This window comes from Octopus bimaculoides, chromosome 15 (genome assembly GCF_046866305.1).
Source record: "Octopus bimaculoides isolate indiv1 chromosome 15, ASM4686630v1, whole genome shotgun sequence".
NCBI lineage: Eukaryota > Metazoa > Mollusca > Cephalopoda > Octopoda > Octopodidae > Octopus > Octopus bimaculoides.
This window is the reverse complement of record NC_142942.1, coordinates 39,223,082-39,250,664: the sequence shown is the minus strand read 5'-3', so window position 1 is coordinate 39,250,664 and position 27,583 is coordinate 39,223,082. Positions and strand designations below refer to the sequence as shown.

Genomic DNA, 27,583 nt, shown 5'->3' with positions numbered 1-27,583 from the left:
GGATTTGAGGAAGTTCAGGGAGATATTTCATCGAAACAGTCAAAGAAACTGCACCAGAACAATGCGCCAGTATAAAATTCCATTTGGTAACCAACTAGTTAACTGAGATGAGCACGAAAATAGTCCCTTCCTATCGCTCTACACCATTTGGTTCCTATGATATCTGGTTGTTCGCCAAACTCACGGTGAAGATGACAGAGACTGTTTCAAGGATCCTGGATAGCTGCAATTTGGAGGACTTTCACGACGTAGCTGGAACGCTGCACCCATTGCAATAGAGTCAGTGAAGTCTACTTTGAAGAGTATTCGAGTTTTATAACACTTTGAAATAAATAAAAGACTGTCCTGATAAAGAAATATCTAGATTTCTGGAATGAACCTTGTACCTTCTGTTTTGAACATTATCAGTAAGGTATCCATATTCTCACAAGGATATCAGGAATATAGGAAATATAACCGATTCAAGTGTTAAAGATGCAATATAAAGTAAAAACCATAATGTGATTAATAACAATACATTCTACTAAAACTGGGGCGGGGTTAGCCTTAGCAAATAGTCCACGTGGAATAAATCATGTATAAATCTAAGATGATTCGTTTTCTCTTTTCGTTTGCATGGATTTTAACGCACAAATAACTTTGGTATACAATGTATGTAAATCAATGTGTGAATTAATGAAAACATTTTTATTTTTCAGTTGTTATTTGGATGATGGGAAAATTCAAAACAACTGTTGCCTGCATGTGTGTGTACATATGCACTATATATTCTTCTTACCTCTTATATAAACCTCTGATATTCTTTATTTGCTATTCTTTATTTTTACAAAAACGAAAAAGCATGAAATATCAGAAGATAAATTGTTGAAGTGTGTATATTTGAAGATGCAACTACAGTGTTTTTAAAATCATTGAGGCTTTCCAAAATCTTGGCAAAAGTAAATCCTCCATGTAAAGCAAAACTCACAGAGGGATGGCAGGATAGCGAAACTTATTGTATCTAAAACCCCGCGCTACGGCTCCAAAAGTGACAGCCGATATAAAGCACCACATCAGAAATCTAGTTACAAACAAAACCATTCGTCATGTTCTCCCTAGAGCTAGTTACTTTGAGAGGGCTACAATTACTAAACATCTTTTCTCACTTAGCAAAACTGATAGGCAATAAAACGGGTGACTAGACTATTACAAGTCGCCGATGACGCGCGTAATAACTACATCTCTGAAAAATCATTACTAGCGCATTTTCCTTTACGGGGTTTGTTTATGGCTGGAAACATAAAGGCATTCAATCCTGAATGCCTTGCCCCTGCCGTGAAACAGGGAGGTAAATCTATGATAAGTTGATCATTTATATATAGCGCCATCTCCTAGGATACTAAGGGACTAATGTTTTTAAAACTGGTAGCAAATGGAGAAATGAGGTAGGCGAAGTGTGTTGGCCCCAGCGATCACTAGTTCTCAATATAGTAAGAAATTATATAGTGCATTTTGAATCGGCAACTGAAAATCAACTTAGCTTCTCTATTGACGGAACAGATATTTTAATTGAAGAATGTAACTAAATACCTATAACCATAGATGCGAACCAATTCGAGTGAATTCATCGCTATATTATTGCTGTGATTGAGGCCAATATTGTGTCCAACTTCTTTCTGACTTTTATCCATATGCGTAACTGTCTGTTTCTCAGTAGTTTGTATGCGCGAGCGTGGGTATGCATGTGTGGATGAATTTTTTGAAGGAAAATCTATAGCGAGCCTGGCAATTAGACATGAGAAATTAAGAGCATATATGAAGCAGTTAATGAATTAAGAAAGGTGTAATGTACCAGCAGAAAAATCGTGTGAAAGCAAGGCCAATTTATGCAGTCCCTTGATAACAAAGGTCAGTTTCAACATGCATCCTCCAGGTGGTACATATTGGGCGTGATTATTTTGCATTTGTAGTAGCTGTGTTGTCTTGGTATGAGTTACTGGCTATCAATTATAATTCTTTTCGATTTTTAATCATGCTTTCATGTGGAAAATTATCGTTTATCGCCCTTGGATTATTTGTTGAATTGACTTGTACAATTAGTTAGTTATTGTATTCTTGATATTTTTATGAAATTTTGTACGTATTCTATTTTCCCTTTTCACTAATCATTACTTTTATTTGTATTTTTGTAACCATAATATCTTATTCTAGTATTTTATTAGATTTAGGTTCTCTCTCTCTCTCTCTCTCTCTCTCTGTCTCTCTCTCTCTCTCTCTCTCTCTCTCCCTCTCTCTCTCTCTCTCTCTCTCTCTCTCTCTCTCTCTCTCTCTCTCTCTCTCTGTCTCCCTCTCTGTCTCTCTCTCTCTCTCTCTCTAATTTGTTCTATAGATTTATTAATTTTCACCTACTTTTCTGTTCGTTCGAATGTTTTTGGAAAATTTTCTCTTTCTAATTGATTTCCAGTACGCTTGATTTTTTTTAATTTAATGCTCATCTTTTACACCTAGTGCATCTTCCTGTAAATTTAATTTTACAAATGTTGTTTATTCCATTCATTAAACATTACTTGTGTATTGGCATATTCAACGTTTGTAATGTTTGTAACGTGATTCTTTTTCCAATTTTTTTCTAATTTTTCTCTGTAAAAATGAGTTTGTGAAGATTGACATTTTCTTTTTTCGATATTGCCTCAGTTTCCCTTGCATTAATATATACAGGAGATTTTGATTATGTCAGTGACCTTCCGATCTTATATTAGTTGTTTGCATATTTAAATGTTTCTGATAAAAAAAAAAGACACTTCATACAGTGAAAATATTTTTAAAAAGTGGTTTTCTTCAGAGCTGTTAATTTAAAAAAAAAAAAAAAACATGTGTCTTTTCTCCAACATTAGAGAGCAGTTGCCATAATTAATTCTAAAACAGCTACATCTGAAGAGCACAAGGTTACATAATCGGATTGTTACCTAACATTCCGATGAAGCCTTTGTGCGAAACCGATTGATAAGATCGGCAGTAATAGATATATAATACTGTACGCTTTCTGTAGTATACCATATCTACTGGCAGATATGCGAACGCATTGTATTGACTTATGGATTCCTACACAGTTTACACATGCACACATACAACGCACACACACACACACTCACACACAAACTCATATATATATATATATATATATATATATATATATATATATATATATATATATATATATATATATATACAATTAAACCTTGGGAGAGGCATTATGCCGGTAATAAACACACGCACTGGTTCAGTCCTTTATTAATTTAATTTATATAGTTTTTTGTTAAATTATTTCATTGCACTCTTGCAATCTCTTCAGTAACTTGTCTCTCCACTTCCATTTATTTTGAATATATGATCTGGCGTTGTTTTGGCGTTGTTTCGAAACTGTTTGGTATGAGCATGTGAGTGTGTGCAAGTTCGTATGTGTGCACACTCATATGTGTGCACGCACTTATGTGTTCGTGCTTATATGTAAGTATGTGCGTGCACACATACGAACTTGCACACACTCACATGCTCATACCAAACAGTTTCGAAACAACGCCAAAACAACGCCAGATCATATATTCAAAATAAATGGAAGTGGAGAGACAAGTTACTGAAGAGATTGCAAGAGTGCAATGAAATAATTTAACAAAAAACTATATAAATTAAATTAATAAAGGACTGAACCAGTGCGTGTGTTTATTACCGGCATAATGCCTCTCCCAAGGTTTAATTGTATTTCTTTCAACACACGTATCCACATCAAGAATCTTGCACACGAAATACACATACGAAATATATATATATATATATACCAAAACAATTGCAGCGTGGAAGGTGTTTATAAGCCATATTTAACAACACACAAAAGCCGTTAGATTGACTTCAACAGTTAAATTTAATTTGCCAAAAATATTTTCGTCGCTTTTAACCGCAATATGATCACTGAAAAAAATTCCTTCTCCATTTTTTTCAGTGATCATGTCGCGGTCTCAAAGTGACGAAAATATTTTGGCAAATTAAATTTAAATGTTGAAGAGAATCTAACGGTTCACCTTTATGGGAGACCTTAATCAGACAATTAACAATGCAACTTACGTCTAACAGGGATCAAAAACGATTGAACGGAACAGAATAAACAGCGGCGACTACTAATTCTTTTATTAAGCACTTAGGCTCTTACACAGAGCGGACAGCACAAGGACAGACCGAACACTAAAGTGGGAAAAAAAACCCATAACACGAATGAATAATGAGAAAAACATTATAGAAAAACGAAAAATAAAGATTGAAATGGCTTCATGAGCCCCAATCTCAAGCAGTGGCATTTGAACGTTTTTACTAATAGTTTATAAATAATTTTCTTCTCTGTATTTTCTCCATTAGCATCATTTTTGTTCTCTTCTTTTTTTAAAAGCAATTTCACTTTTTTTAATATCTTATGAATAGTTCTGGTTATCTTAATTCCAGTAGTGGCAGCAACAACCAACCAAGTCTCGTTTATTACCGTTGACACTTTTCTCATTCTCACTCTGGCAATCCGCAGTGTGTTGGCATCAGTACCCATTCTTCTGCTTTTATGGCCACAGTGGTGTGTTTTATAGCTTCGTCTTCATTCGCGTTCGCACCCCCACTGTGCCACACTTTCTTCAATCGTGATAAAAGTGGTGAATTAAGCGTTCATTTAAGCATTCTACATTATCTTCGATATTTGCAATTTCAATTTTTCTCGATAACATCTACAATGTTTTAAATATTACAGTTCTGTTTGTCACACTGTTCGTTAGGTCTTCTGGTGGTGTTAATTTTAAAATATTTCCTTTCCCTTTCAACGATTTTTCACTGTTTAGCTTCTTCGGTTCTACGTTTACTTCGCGATCCTCCAACGCAACTGACTCCACTTCTCTTCCACCTGCTACCGCATAACTGTGGCCTTCTGATTGTCCAAATTCCATCCTTCCTCTCTTTTCAGGTTCTCCCTTAAATGGAAAGAAACCAAACACAAATCAACAACTCGTATGCAAAAAACAGTAACAACAATTTCAACAATGGAAGGTAGACCCACGAGGGGAGACCTTCAATAAACAATTAACAATATAACTTACCTCTAACAGAGATCAAAAATGAGGAAACGGAACAGAAAAACAGCGGCGACTACACCTTTCTTTATTTGAGCACTCAGGCTAATACGCAGTGGGGGACGGCACAAGAACAGACAGAACAACAAAACGGGGACAAAAAATATAGAACGAACGATTGAAGATTGAATTATATTAATGGAAGTGAAATTGCTGCATGATCCACATTCACAAGCAGTATCATTTTAAATATTTTAGTTAAACGTTTCTATATCCTTTTTCTTTACTCTGTTTTTTTCCCTTTTGCATCAGATTTAAAGTCATTAAAATTCCAAACATTTATTTACCTTTTTACCATTTTATGTAAGGTATTAGGTCCTCATAATGTATTACTGGCGGGAAGTCATCGAACAACACGCGCACTCCTTCTAGGTTTACTTTATCTCCAAACAATTCTCTCAATCTTGCACATCTCTCCTTGTCAATGGCAAGAGTCTTGGAGCTCTCTGGAAAATATTACATTGTAAGCTTCACTTTTATAACCGACTGCATTTTGGTTATTCTTTTTTCAACTCCGTATTTTTCGAATATGTCACCATATATCATTTCTTTTTTGCTCTTTTGTTCTTCCTTGTTCCTGCATTTCCTCTTGATTTTCCAATTTGGCTTCCTTTCTTGATATTCTTGGAATCTCCTGCTGCGTCGCTTCCTCTATATTTTGTTTTCCTTTTCTTTAGTGGACTTTTTGGCAGTAAGTCCACCCTTTCCTTCCTTTTCTTTTTTCCTATTGACTACGTGTATTCCTCCTCTACCTTCTCCGGACACTTCCCACTCATATATCTTGCTCTCATGTAACCCCTTACTCCACACTGGTAACAGGCTGGAGGTCTTCTCTCTCCCACCACTCTTAAATCTCACTTCCTCCGGAAGTTTCCCCTCCTCCGCTATCTTGTGTAAGTCTTGTAAACTGATTTGGATTGCCACCTCGAGGCCGTGTCGCCACAAGTTTACCTCTTTCGTTATTGTTACTTTTAAAACTATCGCTTCCTCCTGCATATTATACAGAATGGATGCCACGAGCCGCACCTCCTCAATATCCGGGGTACTCTGCCAATTCTTACCCTGGCCACTCATCTGCCACAGTAAGTCGGCAGAATTACCCACTCTGGTGTCCTTAGCGCCACAGTGGAGTGGTTTATCGTTTCTTGTTCGCTCTCGAATCTTACCTCCACTGTGCCGTAATTTTTCCCACTGGTATAGAATGTTGTGAGGTTGTTTACCTCTTTCAAACACTCCTCTATGGCTTCCACAGTAGCTATTTGAATTTCTTTTGATGCTGTGGACAGCGTTCTATATACCACTATCCGCTTCATTACACTAGCTGTCAAATCTTGCGGTGAGACCAACCTCAAACTGATTCCATATTTTCGATAAGTCTATTGAACTCCTTTAGCTTATTTTCTCCATCTTCACCTCTCGAACCTGTAACACGTCTGCAGTTAAACTTCTTCCAGTGGCTGAAGCATAGCTGTCCACTGGAACTGGTTCGCTTTCCATCCTTACTTTTCTTACTGCTTCACCCATAAATGGGGAATAAAACATACATAATTTCACAAGTAAAAAATGTAACTAAAAACGCAACGATTTCACAATGAGGTTCAACAGTTAGGTTCAACCTTACGGGAGACCATCAACATATTATTAACAATGCGACTCACGTCTAACAGAGATTCAAAATGATTAAACGGAAAAGGAAAAAAAAAACAGCGGCGATTGAGGGTCTCAATACAATCTATAGCAATCTTGTTAAAAGGATAAACGCTCAACCACAACCGCGAAGGGAACTTCATGGGAAAAGTTCTTCTCTCTATCTCGTGGGATTGCAAAGGAGTGATTCACTTTGAATTGTTACCAGCTAATGCAAGAATCAATGCTCAAGTCTACTCTCAGCAATTAGAGCGTTTGAACAAAGCTTTGAAGAAAAAAAGACCCGCTTTAGTAAATTGAAAAGGAGTGACGTTTCATTAAGGACAATGCGCGACCCCACACTGCAAAGATCAGATCACAGAAGATCGAAGAGCTTGGTTGGGAAAAAATTCATCATCCACTTAATTCTCCAGACCTTGCTCCTTCAGACTACCATTTGTTTCGTAGTTTACAGAATCATTTGGGGGACATAACTTTCGCAAGCCAGGAGCAGGTCGAAACTGACATTTCAGAGTTCTTCGCTTTGAAACCAAAAGAGTTTTACATTGATGGGATTAAAAAGCTTGTAAATAGATGGAAGGAAGCCATAGATAATCAGGGAAAGTATATTAGTGATTAAATTTCAATTAAATATAACATTTGATCACTTGTTTTCTTTATTCAAAATTCGGACAGAACTTATGGGATGACCTGATAGTAAGATGATGAGATGATAGATTTCATGATTGCGTAATATCGCTCGGCGTACAAATGCATCTGTAAGCCTGCTGCTTAACATGAGACATGATACTGCCAAGTGTAGTTCCAAACATATCAAATGTGTTATAAGAACACCAACAATGATTCATAGATTCACCAGTATATTATATTTCCATTTCATAAACTTTACAACCTGAATGTAATTGAGAGAAAACGGAAAGAAAAGGACATTATTAAGAAATTCAAACCCAATCTTAACAAACAATGATTAAATGAATCTTACTTGGAGTTTTAAAATCTTATCCCTATAACTAAAGCACAAAAAATCTCTCAAATGTCATCATTCCTAAAAATAAACATTGAAAAATGGTTTGGCATCATCTCTAAAAATAGCCAAACACTTTCTGCTGCTATCCAAAGGAATGTGCATATAGGACAAAAAGACGGCCAGTCAACTACAGTTGAAACATTTCTGTCACATGGGACTTTGATGACTGTTAGAAAGCAGGAAAGTATACTAGTCTTTTTATATTTGATAGTCAATATTTCATTTATTCAATAAGACATTCAATACTTCCTTTCATTTTACTATATATATTATATATTCCATATTTTATATTCCACATTAATTTTATAAGAATATAAATAAAACATAAAAAACAGAGTTGGAACTCTTTTGAATTATATATATATATATATATATATATATATATATATATATATATATATATATATATATATATATATATAGATAGATAGATATGCAGGGCAGGGAAATCATCAATTAGTAATAAAATTAATAATTAACAATTCTGCCGGGTAGCTCAGTATGAAAAAAACCTTTTTCGGTAAAAATTTATAATCATAAATGTATAGGGATTGACAGTAACCTGCTTCTCCAACATACTGAGAATTCAGAAATAGCAGTCAAAGAACTACTGATTTCAAAACTACAAATTATTACTCCAGATTGATAGCGATATTTTTGATACACACAGAACAAAAAACAATAGAGAAGAGTAAAAAAACACTTGCCTTTAGTTAATTTAGTACAATTGTTTCACAGTTAAGAGTACATAATACTCTATTCTGATCTTCAGCTAAATATTCTAATAAATTTGTTAATGTCTAAATAACTCACGTTAATTTTGACCATGTGAACATCAATACCACGTGAGGAAGATGTTAAGAAATTTATCGGCCAGTAAATTCAAAATCTCTCGCCCTAATGAATTTCAATTCAGTGAGTATCAGAAATAGGTTTTTTTCATACTGAGCTACCCGGCAGAATTGTTAATTATTAATTTTATTACTAATTGATGATTTCCCTGCCCTGCATATCTATATTTTAATAATAACTCCATGATGGATGATTATACCGCAGGAATTCGTACGAGTCTCTTTCCTAAACGGGACTATTTCTGATACACACTGAATTGAAATTCATTAGGGCGAGAGATTTTGAATTTACTGGCCGATAAATTTCTTAACGTCTTCCTCATGTGGTATTGATGTTCACATGGTCAAAATTAACGTGAGTTATTTAGACATTAACAAATTTATTAGAATATTTAGCTGAAGATCAGAATAGAGTATTATGTACTCTTAACTGTGAAACAATTGTACTAAATTAACTAAAGGCAAGTGTTTTTTTACTCTTCTCTATTGTTTTTTGTTCTGTGTGTATCAAAAATATCGCTATCAATCTGGAGTAATAATTTGTAGTTTTGAAATCAGTAGTTCTTTGACTGCTATTTCTGAATTCTCAGTATGTTGGAGAAGCAGGTTACTGTCAATCCCTATACATTTATGATTATATATATATATATATATATATATATATATATATATATATATATATATATATATATATATATACATACATACATATATATATGCATGTGTGTGTATAATCTTAGGTGGTTTGAATATGTCATTAAGTAAAATAATTATCAACATAAATCAATATTTCTCAATATCTAACGTATAAACATTCTTATAGGTTATTAGCGATGTTGTTTACTTGGTGTATTTCAATATCTGAAAGTTTCTTATGTTTTGCGTTTTGAAGCGGTTGTGTGAAATGATAAACATTGACAAGTAATTGTAGAAGTGTTGATCCGCTGATTGCTTAAGATAATCATATGTTTGATGTCTGAAATACCTGTTGCTGTGAAATGTATATGTCCGAAATACCCGTTATTGTGAAATATATTTTGCTTTGTTGAAATCGCTAAGGGAATTTCATTGTCAAGCTACAATGTCAACACTTTGTGCACCAAGACGTGCAGAAATTTTATGTGTATCCGAATGAAGAAATTTTAAATGCGATAAAATGAAATTGCTGCGGTGGAAAACCTTATTCGATTGGCCGGCCATCACTGAAAATATGAATTCCTTTGTCTTCAAGAATGTACTTCATTCTGTGTTGTTTTGCTATTTGAAGACATTTGTTTGCAAAAGATCGAAAACTATACGAAAGTCATTATGCGGATTCTATTTGATTAGCTGTATAGAAGTAAAAACAGGGATAAAACAAATTTTATGATATACTACATTTATACTATAGGTGCAAGCGTAGATATGTGCAATAATGTAGGTTTCTGTGTACGCATCTATGGTAATTCCTAACATTCCGACAACAGGATCAATACGATAAATACAAGATTTAAAGATAGATACTCTTAAGATAGAGTCAATGAAACCTTAAAGATGGCGCTACAGCAAACTTGCAGTCAAATGAGTGAAACCACAAATAATAAAAAAAATAGAACACCAGCATGACTAGCATTACTATGAAAGCTAGTTTTTATTTTTTTATTTTACGTTCTTTTACAAGAAGCTTCCGACGTTGTGGAAGTGTATATCATTGAAGCAAATTCAAAATTATGCAAGAAGTACAATCAGTTTAGTGTGTGTTAAATAATTCTTACAGGTAATTATTTGGTGCCTTTACCAATCAACAGAATATGTCTTTTTCTTTTCTTTCATATATATTGAAAATTACTTGGCAGATTGTTTCTAATGGTTATAGATATTACTGACCATAGCAGCTTTTGCTCCCACAGTGGGATATACTATAAACATAGGTGATAATACTGTGAAGAGTTTTCCAGTCGTGATTCATATCTGAAAGTGAAAAGAAGTTGAAAAACGCATGAAAAGTTAATACAAAATCAATATAAAAATCTTGTGACCCAGTGTATATGAAAATTCATATCATTTTCAATTATAAATAGTAATTCTAAATGTTGGCATAAGGACAGCAACTTTAGTCGATTATATCGACCCCAGCCGATACTTATTTTATCTCTCTCAAAATAGTGTAATGCAAAGTCCACACCAGCAGGATCTAGGACATGAAAAGGGATGGAACACCACTAAGCAATTTAACCAGTATGCTAACGATTCTGCCAGCAACTGACCTACTATCAATTATAAATTATTAGTTCTATAACTGCTGTGTAAATCCCCTTCGTGTTATTAGCTGTTTAGTTACAATAAATAATGGCATTCTTAGTTCTCTTTACTTGCTTTCCGCATGAATATATCCGTTATCATAACATTTGGAAATGTTACTTATCATCAATTTACAAGGAGCATATGTGTCCACCTTGCCTGTGAGCATATTCTATAATACAGCTACTGATGTGCAATTCCATGTAAAATTGCTTACATAGAGTTATGTTGTGTTTCTTCGTTTTGCTTTTGTTGAGTTTTCAGCATAACGATTCGATTACTGGATCTAGTGTTCTCTAAACGCGTTATATATAGAAAACTCTAGCAATAATGACATGTAATGATTCTTTCTACTTCAGTAACAGTAAATTGTGATTTCAGGTAGAAATACATGGATAATAACGCTGATTTAGATTAAGACATTCGTCTTTAGAATGATTCTGTTACCTGCTGTTCATTCCAACAACCATTCAGTCTAACTTCATGGTTTTTATTGGTGATACAATTTGTGTAACATTCTTATTTAGAATCCAATTTAAAGTGTTGCTATTAGTCTAATAAATAGCAGATCAGATGTCCTGCAAAAATTTCATTCTTGTCTAAATGATCAATTTCTAAAAAACTTGAGACATGAGTGCTTACTAATTTGCAGCTTTTGTCATATTAGTGGGAAAAAAAATCTTCCGAAGTTTGAGAAAAATATTTCAAAGTATATTACTTGGGTACAAATAAATGATGATTTATTGGGTATCATAAAATCATTGTGCTCGTGACGAAACAAATTTGATAGCATTTGCAAATTTTAGAATTTTCTAGATGAGGAGACTAAACTGTTACGGAGAAATTATTCATTTAATGTGTCTACTAAAGTTACATTGCATAACTTATCTGATTATAAATTTTCTATCCCATCTTCTATATAATTATCTTCTATATAACTTAAATATCTCTTTCATAATATAAATGTTTTAAAATAGAGAATCAATGGCTTTGTAATGAAGAGAGAATACTAAACTGCAGTGCGAAACATTTAAAGTGTGCAAGGTTTAACTATTGTTACATGTAACAATTTTGATGCACTTGAAAGCGCTTTGAATGGTATAAATGTATTTGCACTGCTTGTTAAAATTGAATAAGAAATGTTTACAGCTCGAGTAGCATCAGTATGCGAAACACTTTAAAAGCTATACATGTTGAGTGCATGTAGCCAAGACTCAAAGGAATAATGTTAATCGTTGTAAATTAAACAGAAAAAGAAAGTTTCTTGTAAATGAAAGGAACTGAATTTCATTTCTATGCACACAAACATACAAGCACACGTCTATATGAGAGATGTAGTTATCAAAAACAAAAAGGCACACGCAACACAACATAATTGTTTTAGATTAATACTTAAGAAATAAAAAGAAAATTATAACTTTTTAAACGTGATTCTTTCATCAGAGCGAAAATGCATAGAAATGAGGAAGTGTTATTTCGTTAAATGGAATTAGGAAGGGAGGTAAGACGGGTGCATGTGTTAGCAGGTATCTAAATGTACGTTTGATTTGGATTAGGCATAATGGGAAGTGTGTAATGTACATTGTTTATGGATAAGTCAATGAATGTAGAAAGTTAAATGCCTGCAGGCATAGTGGTGTAGATCGCAGGGGTTCGAAGCGTAAGAATTTGTTAGTGATCGTCTTGTGTGTGTGAGTATGAGTGTGTGTGCGCGCAGAATACGTAGAAATACTTTCGTGAGAAAAGGGATGCTAGTAAAGAATAAGTTGTTGGTAAAGAATAAGATGAAATTTGGAGAAAGTATATTTACAAGAAAAGAGTGGGGTAATTTTAGTTAATTTTTCTGTGACAGAGGAAATTCCGTGAGCCACATGGAAGAGTATAAAGTATAGGAAGGAACAGTGAAAAGCGAGTAGAGAGGCGGAATATAAGGAAAGCTTTGAGAACAGGTGAATGAGAGAAGTGATAGAAATATTATACAGAATAAAAGGACAAAGTGAATTATAATAAAACACACATAAAAAAGACATTAAGTTTTGTCAGCATATAAATTTGAAATAACACACTAAAACATTATATATATATATATGTGTGTGTGTGTGTGTGTGTGTGTGTGTAAATATATAAAAACAAAAAGATAAAGAGAGCAAAGGTAAGGTTGAAGAATTTTATGGATAGAGTCTTACAGCTGTTTCTGGGAAGGTCCAGTACTTCCCTTCATCGGAGACAGAAAAAATAGAGTAATCTATTATTATATCCATAGGCGGATATTTTAAGTATGAAGTGTTAAAGAGTGTGATGAGCTGAAAAAAGAGAGAACAGTACTTGAAGTGTAGTTTCATTCCAGTGGTAAATATCCGTGTAGAAACTTGTGCAAAGTAATCCTTGTGTGAATAATCCGCAAATTTATGTTGGAACGAGAGTTGATATAGCATAGATAGCAGAGGTATATATATTCCATATTGCGATAGATTTTTGCTTGTTTACTTGAAGAATGTCCAAGTCAAGTGAAAAGTTAGCGGTAATTAGGTCAAGTCAAGAAGACAGAATGTGGAAGGGGATAGAAGAGATATAGAGGCGGAGGATGGTAGCGATATATTTATGGTCAGTCGGTCTTAACAGGGTAGAGGGGAAGAGCACATAGAGTGAAGGAGGAATAGGGGGATGAGGTTAAAATGTCTAGTGAGTAGGAAGGAATGCGTGTGTGTAGTATAAAGGTGGTTGGGGTATGAGTGATAAACCAAGGACAGAGATAAAGGAGAGGGATGGGTGGGAAAGGTAGTTAGTAGTATCATATTTTAGGATGCTGCCAAGCCTATTTATAGACGGTGGAAAGGGATTGAAAGAGGTGACGTAGTCTGTTTGTGTAGGTAGTGTTCTTGTGAAATTGAGAATATGAGAAATAAATTTGGTGGTACATGTGTGGTGAGATGATCGAAAGGAAATAATCCTATTCAAAAAGATGGTGAAAGATGTTTGTTTTTGCCAGGTTGAATAGGTTGCCTGTGGGGGGTTGTGTTATTAATTTGCGTAATCATTTGTGCAATTTTGCTTGTGATATAACCTGAATGTGTGGAAAGAGCGGTGGTTTCAGTTGCTAAACGCTTCATTATATCGATTAAGTAGAGTGGGAGAATTGTATTTTAAAATATGGAACGCTTCCGTTAGGCAAAGCTTGCAATTGGAGCGCTGGCCCTGGTATAGAGTTCCAGAGTCTAAGATGGACCATTTTAAGGTGTATTGGGTATTTTTGTTTTTGAGGTGATGAATATGATTGGCTAATGTTGTAGATTTACTGTGTTTGTCGTATCTAAAAGAGTGCATGTGGGTTGCGTAGCGATGTTTAAAGTTTATAGTTGCACCAATGTACGTGGCAGTAAAGTTATGTAATAGATTTTTGACGGTGCATTTATATATTACATTGTATCTTACGCAATGTGTTTGAAGCGGACAGATAGTCCCGGAGCGACAGTTACAAGTGTAGGGGGCGAGAGGGTTGCGTATGCTTGTGGTTAAGTTATTATTATTGGAGGATATGTTATTGGGGGATGTGTAAGAATCTAGATCAGTGGAATTATTGTTATGGCTATTTGTCCTATCAGTGTTATTATTGGTATTGCTATTATCTAGAATATTAATGGGTTGGGATCCATTGTGGTTTTGTTCCAGTGTATGAGCGTTAGTGTTAGAAGAACGTATATTGATGTCCGTATTGGGTGTATGTGTGGGTCGGGTGCTGGTGTTAGCATACCTACGGTTGCTTAGGTTTTGGTAATAGAGCGAGAGTTTATGTTTGTTAGAAGCTGCTATAATAGATTCAAAGTTAGGAGTGGTAGAATACGATAATTTTAGAGTGGATCTGTTGAATATAGAGTGGTATTTGTGTTGTCGTGGGAAGTTAGAATCTAGTATTTTAAAGAAAGATTTGGCTAGGTTCCTAGTGTTAAGAGAGAATGGGGGGTGTACCACAGGATGGAGCGGCCATCGCTTTTTGGGGGGGTTCTGCGCATGTTGTAATTAAGGTGTTTGAGTGGAGGGCAGTTGTCTATATTTTTGGTAGGGCTAGCTGATTTAAACATCTTAGATTTAGCCCTAGTGTTATAGGTCTGACTGTGGGGTCTGTTTGGGTATGTGGGCGGTTGGTTGTGGTTTTGATTGATGTGATGTCTTTGGGGTGCGATTTGTGATATAAATTGTTTAAGTCTGGTGTTATGGATGTATTTTATTTGTTGTGAGAAACAACTAGCCGCTAGTGCTTGGCTGTAGTATGGAGCGTGATTGTTACCATAAATTTCCGGATTATTCACACAAGGATTACTTTGCACGAATTTCTACACGGATATTTACCACTGGAATGAAACTACACTTCAAGTACTGTTTTCTCTTTTTTCAGCACATCACACTCTTTACCACTTCATACTTAAAATATCCGCCTATGGATATAATAATAGATTACTTTATTTGTTCTGTCTCCGATGAAGGGAAGTACTGGATCTTCCCAGAAACAGGTGTAAGACTCTATCCATAAAATTTTTCAACCTTACCTTTGCTCTCTTTATCTTTTTGTTTTTATATATTTACATATACACACGCTAATACACGACTTATAATACTAACCGGTATACAGCACTTACTCGGTATTACCTGTTTCCTCCGGGGTTTGGTTAAATCCAATACCCTCCTCAACCTTATATATATATATATATATATATATATATATATATATATATATATATATATATATATATATATATATATATATATATATATATATATATGCGTGCTCACATGTCTAAAGCACATTCTCATAACATTTTTTTTTAAATTTCAATATTTGTGTGATGCGTGCTGTAGCAAAAATACCGAACGTATGAAATATATAATACGTGTCTCATCGTATTGCAAACACAAATAAGAAAGAATAAATGAAACGCCGATCAACATGATCGTATTACATTTTCAGTTCAAATATCACCAATATCAGCTTATTATTTGTCTACTGACACCCATAAAATATTTCGTAAGTATAGATAAGCGATTGTTTTGGCATTCTTCGGCGTAAAACGGATTTTCTTTGGAAATTAAGAATATCATCTGTTGTCTGGAGAGAGTCATTTAATTTTTGTGCCTTATAATTTAACACACTCACCGGAAAAATTTCAACTTATTCCTTATTTTTATATTCTGAAGATTTTCGTTGCATCTTGCAACCTTCACACACACATGCATAAAAATACACAAACACGGACATGCAAGCACATGAATATGCAGAATACCTACATACAGATGCACACACATACATACATATATATATATATGCATGCACACACATATATGCATACACACATGCATACATACATACATACATACATACATACATACATACATACATACGTACATACATACATGCATGCATAGACACGGACACACACTGACCTACTCACTTACACACAAACAAACAAAAAGGAACACAGTGTAAATAACGGACAGAGTCAAAACTATTGAAAAGGTTGCAAGACGCAACGAAAATTTTAGGAAAATAAAATGAGGAACAAGTGGAAATTTTAGCGGTGAGTGTGGTAAATTATAAGGCACTAAAATAAAATAACTCTCCCCAGGCACAACAAAATATGCTTCAACACACGAACTCACATTAAGAATCTTGCAAACCAAATCCAAAAACGAAATAAGAATACAATATAATGACTTATAATTTATTTTCTCAACAATTTCAACAAGCAGTAATCGCATAGTATGCGAATAAAATGACATGATTTCGACTTCAAGTTTTGTAGAAAATGTATATGAAATGCGTTTAAAACACAATTTAAAACAAAATGGACATCACTGTTTGATGTCTGATTTCTAAATATGTAAGATATTTTGCCTTCTCAAAACAAGCATGTATTCATTAATGTTGTCGAAATAAACAAATTCATAACAGCCCAACGCATATAACCGTGTTCGTTAAATTCATTGTTCTTCTAATTCTTTTTAATTCATTCTTTTTACTTCATTGTTATATTCTCTTTCTATATGTTTTATTGAGATGCAGTTCGAAATGTTGCCAGTGAACAGGTTGCGGTTCTCAAAGCGACGTATATATGTTGGTAAATTAAATTTAAATGTTGAAGTGACTCTAACGATTTTTATGTGTTTCTTAAATGGCTTATAAACACCTTCCACGCTGCAATTGTTTTCGTTCCAGCACACGATCTCAGATAAGTTTACTTGCTATGAAAATACATGTCCGTAATGTTTTATTTTGGTTTTAAGGATATGAACTGTAATGTAAGTCGTATATAGTTTTAAAATATGACAGATGAGCACTTTCTGATATTACTATATACAATTCTTATTGAGAAGTACCAAGAAAAAACGTTATCTGCAAAGCGGAATCTTCTATATATATAAATAAGACTGTGCCAGTATCTTTAGTGACTCTTAGACGAAATGTACAATTGATGCACATCTTGCGAGTTTGCTATGGTTTTTTTATTACTATAATTTTGAATCAGTCTTCCATTGTGGACACGAATATTTAACATGTGAGATAGTCTTTCCAAATCTTGCTTAACAGCTGAAATGACTGGAAACTTACCCTTATTTTGTCATTATTACCAAGAGTCTGACAAAGCAAAGATGATATAGAGTAAGAGGTATACAACAATTATTGACAAAACTATTTTGTCTACTTTTTGATGCGTTAGAAAATATTTCTGATGAGAATTCAGAGTTTTTATTTTAAAATTTTGTTTATCTGAGGTTTCTGAGACACAAACACTTTTTCTTGATCTATTTGATTGTTGTGCAATTTCTGGAGCTTAATTAATGTTCGATCCAGTCTTGTGAGCAAAAAGTGTACACACAATTACTGACTCGACAGTAGAACATTCGCCGGACAAATTTCAGAATTAAAAAATTATATTAGATATATGGAGGGATCCTGAGAATTATTACCGAATATTTTTTTTTTTTTCAGTTTCAGAAAGGAAAACGATGTTTGTAAGAAAAACAATAATTGCAAGAGAAACTTTGACTCCAGATGCAGGCGGAAATAAATGGACAGAAAATATCAATAACGTTAACATTGTTGGGTGTATAATTTTTGTTACTGTTACACTGCTAACGTTCCTCTTGCCCTGAACTGTAAGACCAACTGCTATAATATATTCCTTTTCGCCGTCACTCTCTTAAAAATTGAAATCCCATTGATTTGATTTAGGTGTTTTCCTCTACATACAAAGCAAAACGTTATATCATATTCGTACTCATCGAAAGGATATTTTTTACCGTTAATCCTGCACAAAGTTTTGAATATTTTGTCCATATATAAGTGAACGATCCTATCAGCATTGACAGTGACTACTTTGAACAGATCAAAACAACTGAAATCCCCCGATACGATATTAATATTACATATTTGTATGTTAGGATACTGAATTTCATATAAGAAAACATTCGTATGATTTATACCATAAACTGAATATTCCCATTTCCGATTAACGACCATCCATTTTATGCTGTACTTGGTTAATACCCGATTCAATAACACGCTTTACGTTAAGTGACACATTTATGAATATGATATTCTCAACGTCATCAATAGGTCTCTTTGTTTTATGATAATTTTTTAATACGTTGGGAAAAAAGCCGTTTTCGTATGGAGAAGCGCTTCCACATGACATAAACATTAGAGCAACTATCAATTTCATGATGATTTATTAAAGGGAAATATTCCGTTTTGTTATTTCGCATCATGTTAGAAGTTTGCAAATGTATTGCATTTTTCTATATATTTCTCCTATATATGTGAAGCGTATAGAAGACCTTGACAAATATTTTTTATTAAAAGTATTCTAATAATAGAAATGGTATAAGTTACATATGTACTGACAATCTATTTTCTGTCCAAATTGATAAATAAACGTCTAAATTAAAAGAGTTCCAATTACCTTGCGTTTCATAGGATTATCTGTGTTTATGTAATGCAAACAAAAGAATATCTTATAGTTCAGTATGCCTTATCAGGAATGTTATCATATATGATCAGGTATTCAAATGTCTGTAGCATTTTAGATGGTCTTCATGGCCTTCGGATCTGTGAGATAATGTGTATGGTCTGCATGTGTATGTAGAAGTGCACTACCAGGTATGAAATTATTCGTTCTGAAACAAGTGTTCTTCAGTCTCTCCCAGACTGTCGCACACGTTTTCTTTTTCTTTCATATGACTGTACTTTTCTCACTATGCATAAGCCAATATATAATATACTTGAAGCACAAGCCTTAAATGTGTCAAACATAGAATATGAATTTAAGACTTGTAAACTACAATCACTTGCCGTAATAGATATTTTCGCTTATCTGTCATGAATAAACAATACATAAAATACATATCGTGTAATTGGTAATTATATTCTTTTCTGATGGACACTCAGGAATTTTCCAGTTATATATATATATATATATATATATATATATATATATATATATATATATATATATATATATATATATATATATATATATATATATATATATATATATATTACAAAAGTTAACAATTATTTTGTCTGTTGCTAACTACTGAAGATTACACAATGGTTACTGAACAATTGATGTTTTTAGGAGTGTGTAAGCTTATATTTTACCTTGTCGTTTCTTGTCCTGTCTGATCACAAAGGAAAATGTATTTGAGGAAATGACACGGATCAAATGGTTCAAGTTCGTTATCGACAAATCTGCATGGAACCTGCTGCTCATACTGACCTTAAAGAGTAGAATTAGGAACCATGCAAAGATGCAGCTTGGTCTCCTACATGGTCTCACTCACGTGGAGTACCGCTCGTTGGGAAAGCATGTTTTTTGAGTAGTCCTTACGACGTTAGATACAAAACTCTTGAACACAATTTATTTCAAGATGAAAATGTCAGACAATGTTACATACATGAAAAAATTATATAAGGTTGCCTCTGTTGCGCTGTATTGCCATGATATGCACTGTGAGCTCTCGGGTCTAGCATTTTCGTAGATGTTTCTTCACGGAAGTGCCTGTCTGCATGTGTTCTTATCTCTAATCTCATGGCCTTATAAAAATATATGAGCTCGTAACGACAGATCATCTAGTGGTAAGTCCTGAGATTTTTCTACAACATTCGATAGATCGATGTTCGTCTTACTTTTGCTGTGAGAGCCAGTTTTATTGACGGAACAATGAGAATTTCGGCGTATCATTTCTCTAGAACATCTGATAGGCTGAGGCGCCCGGACACTACTTTTGTCCAGGTCGACTGGTGATGGAACCAGACTATTTCAATTTCTTGACAATTTTCCAGACTGTTATTTTCTTAATTTTAAGCTTGTTTGCTATTGCTGCGATACTTTTGTCCTTGTGGAGGGTTAGGATTGTATTTCGTTGTATAGCCATTATCTAATTGACTTTAGTCCGAAACAGAAAGTACACACATTAATATTCTATAATTATATATAATCTTCATATCTTATCACATTCATTGTCAGTTATTAAAGATCGAGACTTCGTTGTCTTAATTTCAGGACACCATGTGTTAGTCTTTCCAAACATTACCTCGCAACTCAAATTATTGGCGATTTTCTTCTTTGTCATTATTACTTAATATCTGACAAAGCAATTATGATATAGAGCATGAGAAATACGACAATTATTGACACAGATATTTTGTCTAGTTTCTGAGATGTTATAACATGTTTTTTATACGCAGTTTTCGCCTTTATCTTCATATTTTGTTCATCTGAGATTTCTGAAGCACCAACCCTGTTTCTTGATCTATTTGTTTCGTTTGCAATTTCTGGAGTTGAGTTATTTTTCGATCCAGTCTGGTGAGCATGCACTTTACATATAATTACTGACACGACAGTAGAACAACCGCTGACAAATGTCAAAATTAAGAGATATATTAGATATGCAGATGGTTCCTCAGAATTATTACCCAATGTTTTTTCAGTTTCAGAAAGGAAAACTATGTTTGTAAGAAAAACAGTGATTGCAAGTGAAACTTTCTCTCCTGAGTCAGCCGGGAGCAGATGGACAGCAAAGATCAAAAATGTTAACATAATTGGGGGTATAATTTTTGTTATTGTTGCACTGTTAATTTTTCTCTTGCTGTGAACTGTAAGGCCCACTGCTGTAATATTCGTCTTTCCCGTGTCAATCTCTTCAAATTTGAAATTCCATTGTTTTGATTTGGATTTGGATTCTATATCGTACTCAAACGCACCTATTCTTTCCTCCATATGCATCAGATGCGCAAAGCAAACCAATATATCACATTCGTGCTCATCAAAAGGATATTTCTGAACGTTAATCCTGCAGTAAGTTTTGAATATTTCGTCTATATACAAGTGAATGTACCCGGTAGAATTTATAGTGACTGCCATGTTCGGATCCATATGAAATTTACCCGTTATGCTATTACATATTTGAATATTAGGGTACCATATCTTAACTAATTCAACATTTATGAGACTTTTCCCGTATTTTGAGTTATCCCACTTGAGATTAGTGTCGCGCCAGTTTATGCCGAGTATTAAATTACTTGCCAGTACACCTTGCTTGATGTCTAATCCAATAATGTTCTCTACGAATAGTGACACATTTACATATACTAAGCCATCTTCCTCATTAGCCGGTTTCTTTGTTTTATCGTAATTGCTGAATAACACTGTTTTTAGAGGTATATTTTCTGAAGAAGCACTTGCAATTGAAATATGAATTAAGGCAACTATCAATTTCATGATGATCAATTTAAAGGAAATATTGCGCTTGATAATTTTTTTTCTTAGTATATTTAAGTCTGTGCATGTGTTGCGTCTTTCTATATATTTCTCCTGCATAGTTAAAACATATAGGAAGTATTTTTTATTAAAAGTATCCTAATAATAGGGATGATGTAAATTACGTATGTACTGACAATGTATTTTGTGTCCAAATTAATACACAAACGTCTAAAAAGAGTTCCAATTACCTTGCGTTTCATGGGATTCTGTGTTTATGTTATGCAATCAAACGAAGATCATATAATTCAGCACTGCTTATCATGAACGTTATCATACATTATCAGGTCTTCAAATGTCTGTACCATTTTAGATGGTCTTTGGATCTATGTAAAGGGGCAGTTGGTCTGCAGATATGTGTAGGTGTGCAATAGGAAGTAGGAAAGTATTCGTTCTGACCGTCAATGCCCTTAAATACAGATTTTTTTATCTCATCCCCACTGTCGTCATTCATGTTTTTTTTATTTCTCTCTCTCTCTCTTTCTCTCTCTCTCTCTCTCTCTCTCTCTCTCTCTCTCTCTCTCTCTCTCTCTCTCTCTCTCTCTCTCTCTCTCTCTCTCTCTCTCTCTCTCTCTCTCCCTTCCTCTTTATCCATGGGTCATTATATAATATGTTTGAAGCACATACTTTAAATGATCTGAAGATCGAATATGCATTTAATGTTTGAAAACTACAATTATATGTTGCAAAAGATATTTCCACTTAGTTATACATCAAAAAAATATTTTGTTAGTAATTTTATGTATTATTAAAAATACATTAAATAAATTGCTATAAGTAATTTTATTCTTTTGTTATACGTAATATGTTGTTTCAGCCGTCAAGTGTTAGTTTTCCCATAAGGTTAAACGCAAATGGACACTCCGAAATGTTCCACTTATAAATATATCTATATGGTAACTATTGAATATTACAGAATGAATACTGAACAATAGATGTGTTTAGGAGTGTATAGTTCATATCTTAACTTGTGATTACATGTTCTCTCATCTCCCAAAGCTTTACGGGGAAAAGACAATGATCAAATGGAAAGTTAAAGCATGGTGATCAACAAATCATCATTGCACTTGCTGCTCATTCCGATAATAAAACTGTCTTGATATTTGCTGATGTATGATGAGAAGGGAAATCAGAAATGCGAAAAACGAAAGAGTTAGACAAATAGACAGAGTGAGAGAGGAGGAGAGGGCAAGAGAGAGATCTATTCTGTTGCTGTTACAGATTTTAAACAAGATGAAAGCATGTCATATGAAGAGAATGAGAGAGAGAGAGAGAGAGAGAGAGAGAGAGAGAGAGAGAGAGAGAGAGAGAGAGAGAGCGGTGGACAGATACGCAGACAGACAAACAGACAGACAAATCCATCGTGAAAAATTACACCATTACACCGAACTGGAAAATGTTCTCTTAATTTAAAAATGTTAAAACTTCTAACAGCAACTCTCTCTATATCTATCTATCTTGATATTTCTCTTTCTCTCTTTCCCACGCTCTCTTTATTTCTCCAATTCTTTCCTTTTTCTCTTTTCTCATTGAAACATTCCTCTCTCTATATATATTTACCAGACTCCAGCTCACTCTATATATGTATACCCCTTATGCTGAGAGTGTGTACGTATTTGTATCAGAGTGTGTGTATGCATGTGTGACAGGAATTCCATTAGCGTGACAGGGTAATTAAAACAGCTATGTATATGATAACTTATTTTAATAAAACACTTTTCTCTTAGAAAATATGATTTCTCTTACGATGACAGACAGACACAAACACGCGCACACACGCTTGGTGTAGGGTGGGGTTTAAATATTTAAATTGGAAAATTTATTGCTGTTGTTGCTTAAACACCACCAGTGGACCGCACTCGGGTTAAAACTTCCAATTAATCATTTCATAAAATGTCTTTACTAAAAGAAAAAATGGAAAGCATCAATAAAATCCATAGTGGCATAGAATCAAGGAAGCTACCAGGTGGTTGTGGGATGTGCTGGAAATAATAGCTAAATCTGCCTTAAATCACACACCTTTGCATCTGAAAATTATCTAAAATTATAGACATCTGTATAAGTTGCAATATCGGACTATACTTATTTTAAAATTACGATGAATACACGTTTCGAAAAAAGGGCGAAATTTTAGAATTTATGGTGCTGGGGACAAGGTAAATGATTTTAAATTCACCAGTTTTCTTTTAAAAAACGATTCCTTTTCTGTTTGAAAATAAGCAAACTAGTGATGTGGTCGCAGAAATTGTCTGACCGCCATGGCTGGGTTCTCCTGCTTGTGTGGCATAGCACAGAAATCTTTTGCCAGACATAAGTTCTTCCAGCAAACACCCTCTTGACCAAGGGCAGCATTAACTCCTCCTAGCACTTGATGTAGGCCTTGGTGTGGAGTCTAAGGCCGTATAGGAAGATGAATGGAAGCATAATATCACCATCGCTGGTGATCACTCCAAGCAGCATGATGTTAATTGGATGTTTGATTTTTATCACACTCCGTACATGATTTTGGGATACGGCAAGTGAATGGTTGTTCTGTGTTCACCATCTGATCATGGCAGAATTTTTTCTCGCCTGAGAAAAACTAAAGCATGTTCGTTCGAAGGGGATGCTTGAGTTTGTTCAGAAGTTTCCTAGTGCGGTCTTTTCTCCTGTCTTTGATGGCTGGAGATAAAATCTGGCCCTTTTTCACCTTGTGTCTTCATGAACTACCAGCCTGATAAGAAACTCAGACACTCCCATGTCCCTGGCGATGGGCTTAGAGGAATTGTTGTCAATCATGGCTTGGATCTCACCAAAAAATTCAGGGGTTCTTTCTTATCAGAACAAGCCGAATGAGTTTTCCGAGCTGCTGTACATTTATAATTTCCTTTAGTCTCATCCAACTCTTTCAAAATCATTTGCATTGTTCTCAGATTGACACCCAAACAATCTGAAATGTTCGTATTGGTGCTTCTGGCACGAATGTCATGCAGCACAGCATATCGTTTCCAAAATATCTAACAGAGTAAATTGCGTCATGGTGCAGTTTTTCTCACAGACGGTGCCCAACTGACCTTACTATACTGTGTAAGCGACAATAACTAAAAACAAAAGAGACGCATGCGCGAAATTAAAATTGTAAAATGACAAAAGTGTACCCACCGCAGGCTGTGTATATGCATGCATATATATGATATATCACCATTAATTAATAACGAAGTAATACAATCTCTGATATATATTTTCATCGGTCGGGTTTTCTGGGTTTCAGTTACATGGACAATTTACACTATACAGTTGGCAGAGTCCTTACGAGGTGCTTACTGTAATAGCTCCATGCTTTTCTGAATGCACACCTTGTTCTGATTACATGCATACATACTGTTGTGTCTTGGGAGAGTGATTCTCTTTAAGTGTCTTATAATTTAATACACACACCGGTAAAGTTTCCACTCATCTACTTATATATTCTTCTAAAATGTTCGATCCGCCTTGCAATCTTTTCAATAGTTGTTTACTCTGTCCGTTATCCGAGCTGTGTTATTTTATTTTCTTTTGCGTGCATGTGCTTGGGTTATTATATATGCGCATACACATATACGTACGTATTCTACATATTCATGTGTTTGTGTGTTTCTATGTGTGTGTGTATGTGTGTGTGTGTGTGTGTGTGTGTGTGTGTGTTTGCATTTGTATGTGTGTGTACCTCTCTCTGTCTCCTTGTGTGTGTATGTCTGAGTGTGTATGTTTGTGTGCATGGGTTTTTGTGACTATGTACGGTGTCTGTATGTGTATCTCCATGTGTGTGAATGTATGTGTGTCTATATTTGTCTTTGTGTGAAGTAAAGTGTGTGTATATATGATCGTGTGATTCAACTTCATTTGCGTGTGTGTGTATGTGTGCTTGTCTGTTCATGTTTACTTTCATATCCATTTTCCTATGCACACATGCACGCACACATACACGCACATACACATACACATACACATGCATAGGCGCGAAAAAAACGCACATATACCTCCACACACAACCCCCCTATCTACATACACACGAACACACATCACACGCGCACACACACACACACACATGCACACACATCACACGCGCACACACACACACACACATACACACTCATGCACAAACGAACCCACATACACACACATGTAAATGAACTCACACATAACTCCTACACATACACAACACGCACTCACACACGCACAACCAAGTATACATACATACACACACGCACACACATCACACGCACACACATTACACTCACACACACATACACATGCACACACACACATGCAAATGAACCCACACATAACTCCTACACACACAACACACATTCACACACACACACACCCAGGTATACATACATGGACACACACGCAAATGAACCCACACATAACTCACATACACACACAACAAACATTAACACACATACGTACAGATACGACGCATATACATGCACCCACACTCACACACGAAATAACCCAGGTGCGATCCACAGAGCAAACCGCACGCATATACACACACACGTACACACACATATATATACACATACACACACACACACAAAAATACAGGCACACACTGCTAGAAAATAACACCCACACAACATACACATACTCAAAAACAGCCTGCCCGCTTTCTACTGACCATTGTCCACACACACTCCCAAATTATTCCTGCTACGAATTCCTTCCACAACGTCACACAACAAACACACAGAAACACACACATACTAACAGATAAACAGCCAAACCAAACACACACACATGCATACGTACACACAAGTTCTGTTATTACACACACACACACGGATCTGCGCGCACGCACACCTACTTACCTCTCTCTTGCACTCTCCTGTCTTAGAAATAACTTTTCCTCCACCCCTTCCCCTTCCGGTCCTTCCACAATGTAACCTTGTGGTCTTCGGTGGCGATTTTTTCTTCCTCTGTTTTTCCCGTCTTTGGACTTTCCTTGTTTCCGACGAAGAGCTCCGCTCGAAACGTCATATTCTCTCGGTTTCCTTTCCCCAGTGTCTAGTAACACAATCTGTGTCACGTCCTCACGTTGTTGTTTTTTTGTCTTTTTTCCTTTTTTGAACCTATATATATATACATATATATATATATATATATATATATATATATATATATATATATATATATATATATATATATATATATACATATATATATATATATACAATTATTACAAATTAAAAGGGTAAAGGATTATCAATTTTTACAAATTAAAAGGGTACGCAGATTCTCTGCGATATCACTTGTCGCGCACATGGTAATTTCTTGAGGGAAGGACAGTTGGACTGGCTGACCGAGGTGGATTCGGTTATGCTTTCAGACCTGTGTCGGTGTCGAAAGTTACTAGTCCATGCTTACACGGTTTGCTAGCATAGTCGAATTTACTACTGGAATACAGTACTGATGAAGGAAATTGATTATTATCAATCATGATCTAGAAACGCGTTTACTGTTAAACATCGGAATTGGTTAGTTTTCATTGTTTTTTCTTCTTGTTTTTGCCTTTGTGAGTTACAACTGATGCTATCTGTGGGATTCTCAGCTTTTTTAGCTGCTATTTCTGAACTTCGGTATATGGTGAAGCAAATATCTGCTGATCCCTTAATTATATTTATAAATATATATATATATATATATAGATATATCGGTAAAGCTATGTTACAATTATTTGGTAGCCATGATAAGACTCCGAGTTTCAGATGCCGGGGCAGAAACCCACGCCGCCATCTCTTCAGTTATCTGGCCATTGAAAATTTAGGTCACCTAAACATGGTTAGATCACTCTTTAAATTTACA

The 27,583-nt window shown here is 34.7% G+C and overlaps 1 protein-coding gene and 1 long non-coding RNA gene across 2 annotated transcripts; both read right to left on the bottom strand.

Moving 5' to 3' along the window:
• Positions 1–4,146: 4,146 nt before the first annotated feature.
• On the bottom strand, positions 4,147–10,609 carry LOC149132502 (uncharacterized). The gene is made up of 2 exons (XR_016244514.1): positions 10,418–10,609; positions 4,147–4,979 (listed from the first exon to the last, which is right to left on the bottom strand). It is a non-coding gene; the product is annotated as an uncharacterized LOC149132502 (long non-coding RNA).
• Positions 10,610–19,602: 8,993 nt separating this feature from the next.
• Positions 19,603–22,332, bottom strand: LOC128249534 (chemotactile receptor for terpenes 1-like). The gene has a single exon (XM_052973406.2). The coding sequence runs from the start codon at positions 21,815–21,817 to the stop codon at positions 20,573–20,575; it is 1,245 nt and encodes a 414-aa protein (XP_052829366.2). The 5' UTR covers positions 21,818–22,332; the 3' UTR covers positions 19,603–20,572.
• Positions 22,333–27,583: the final 5,251 nt, after the last annotated feature.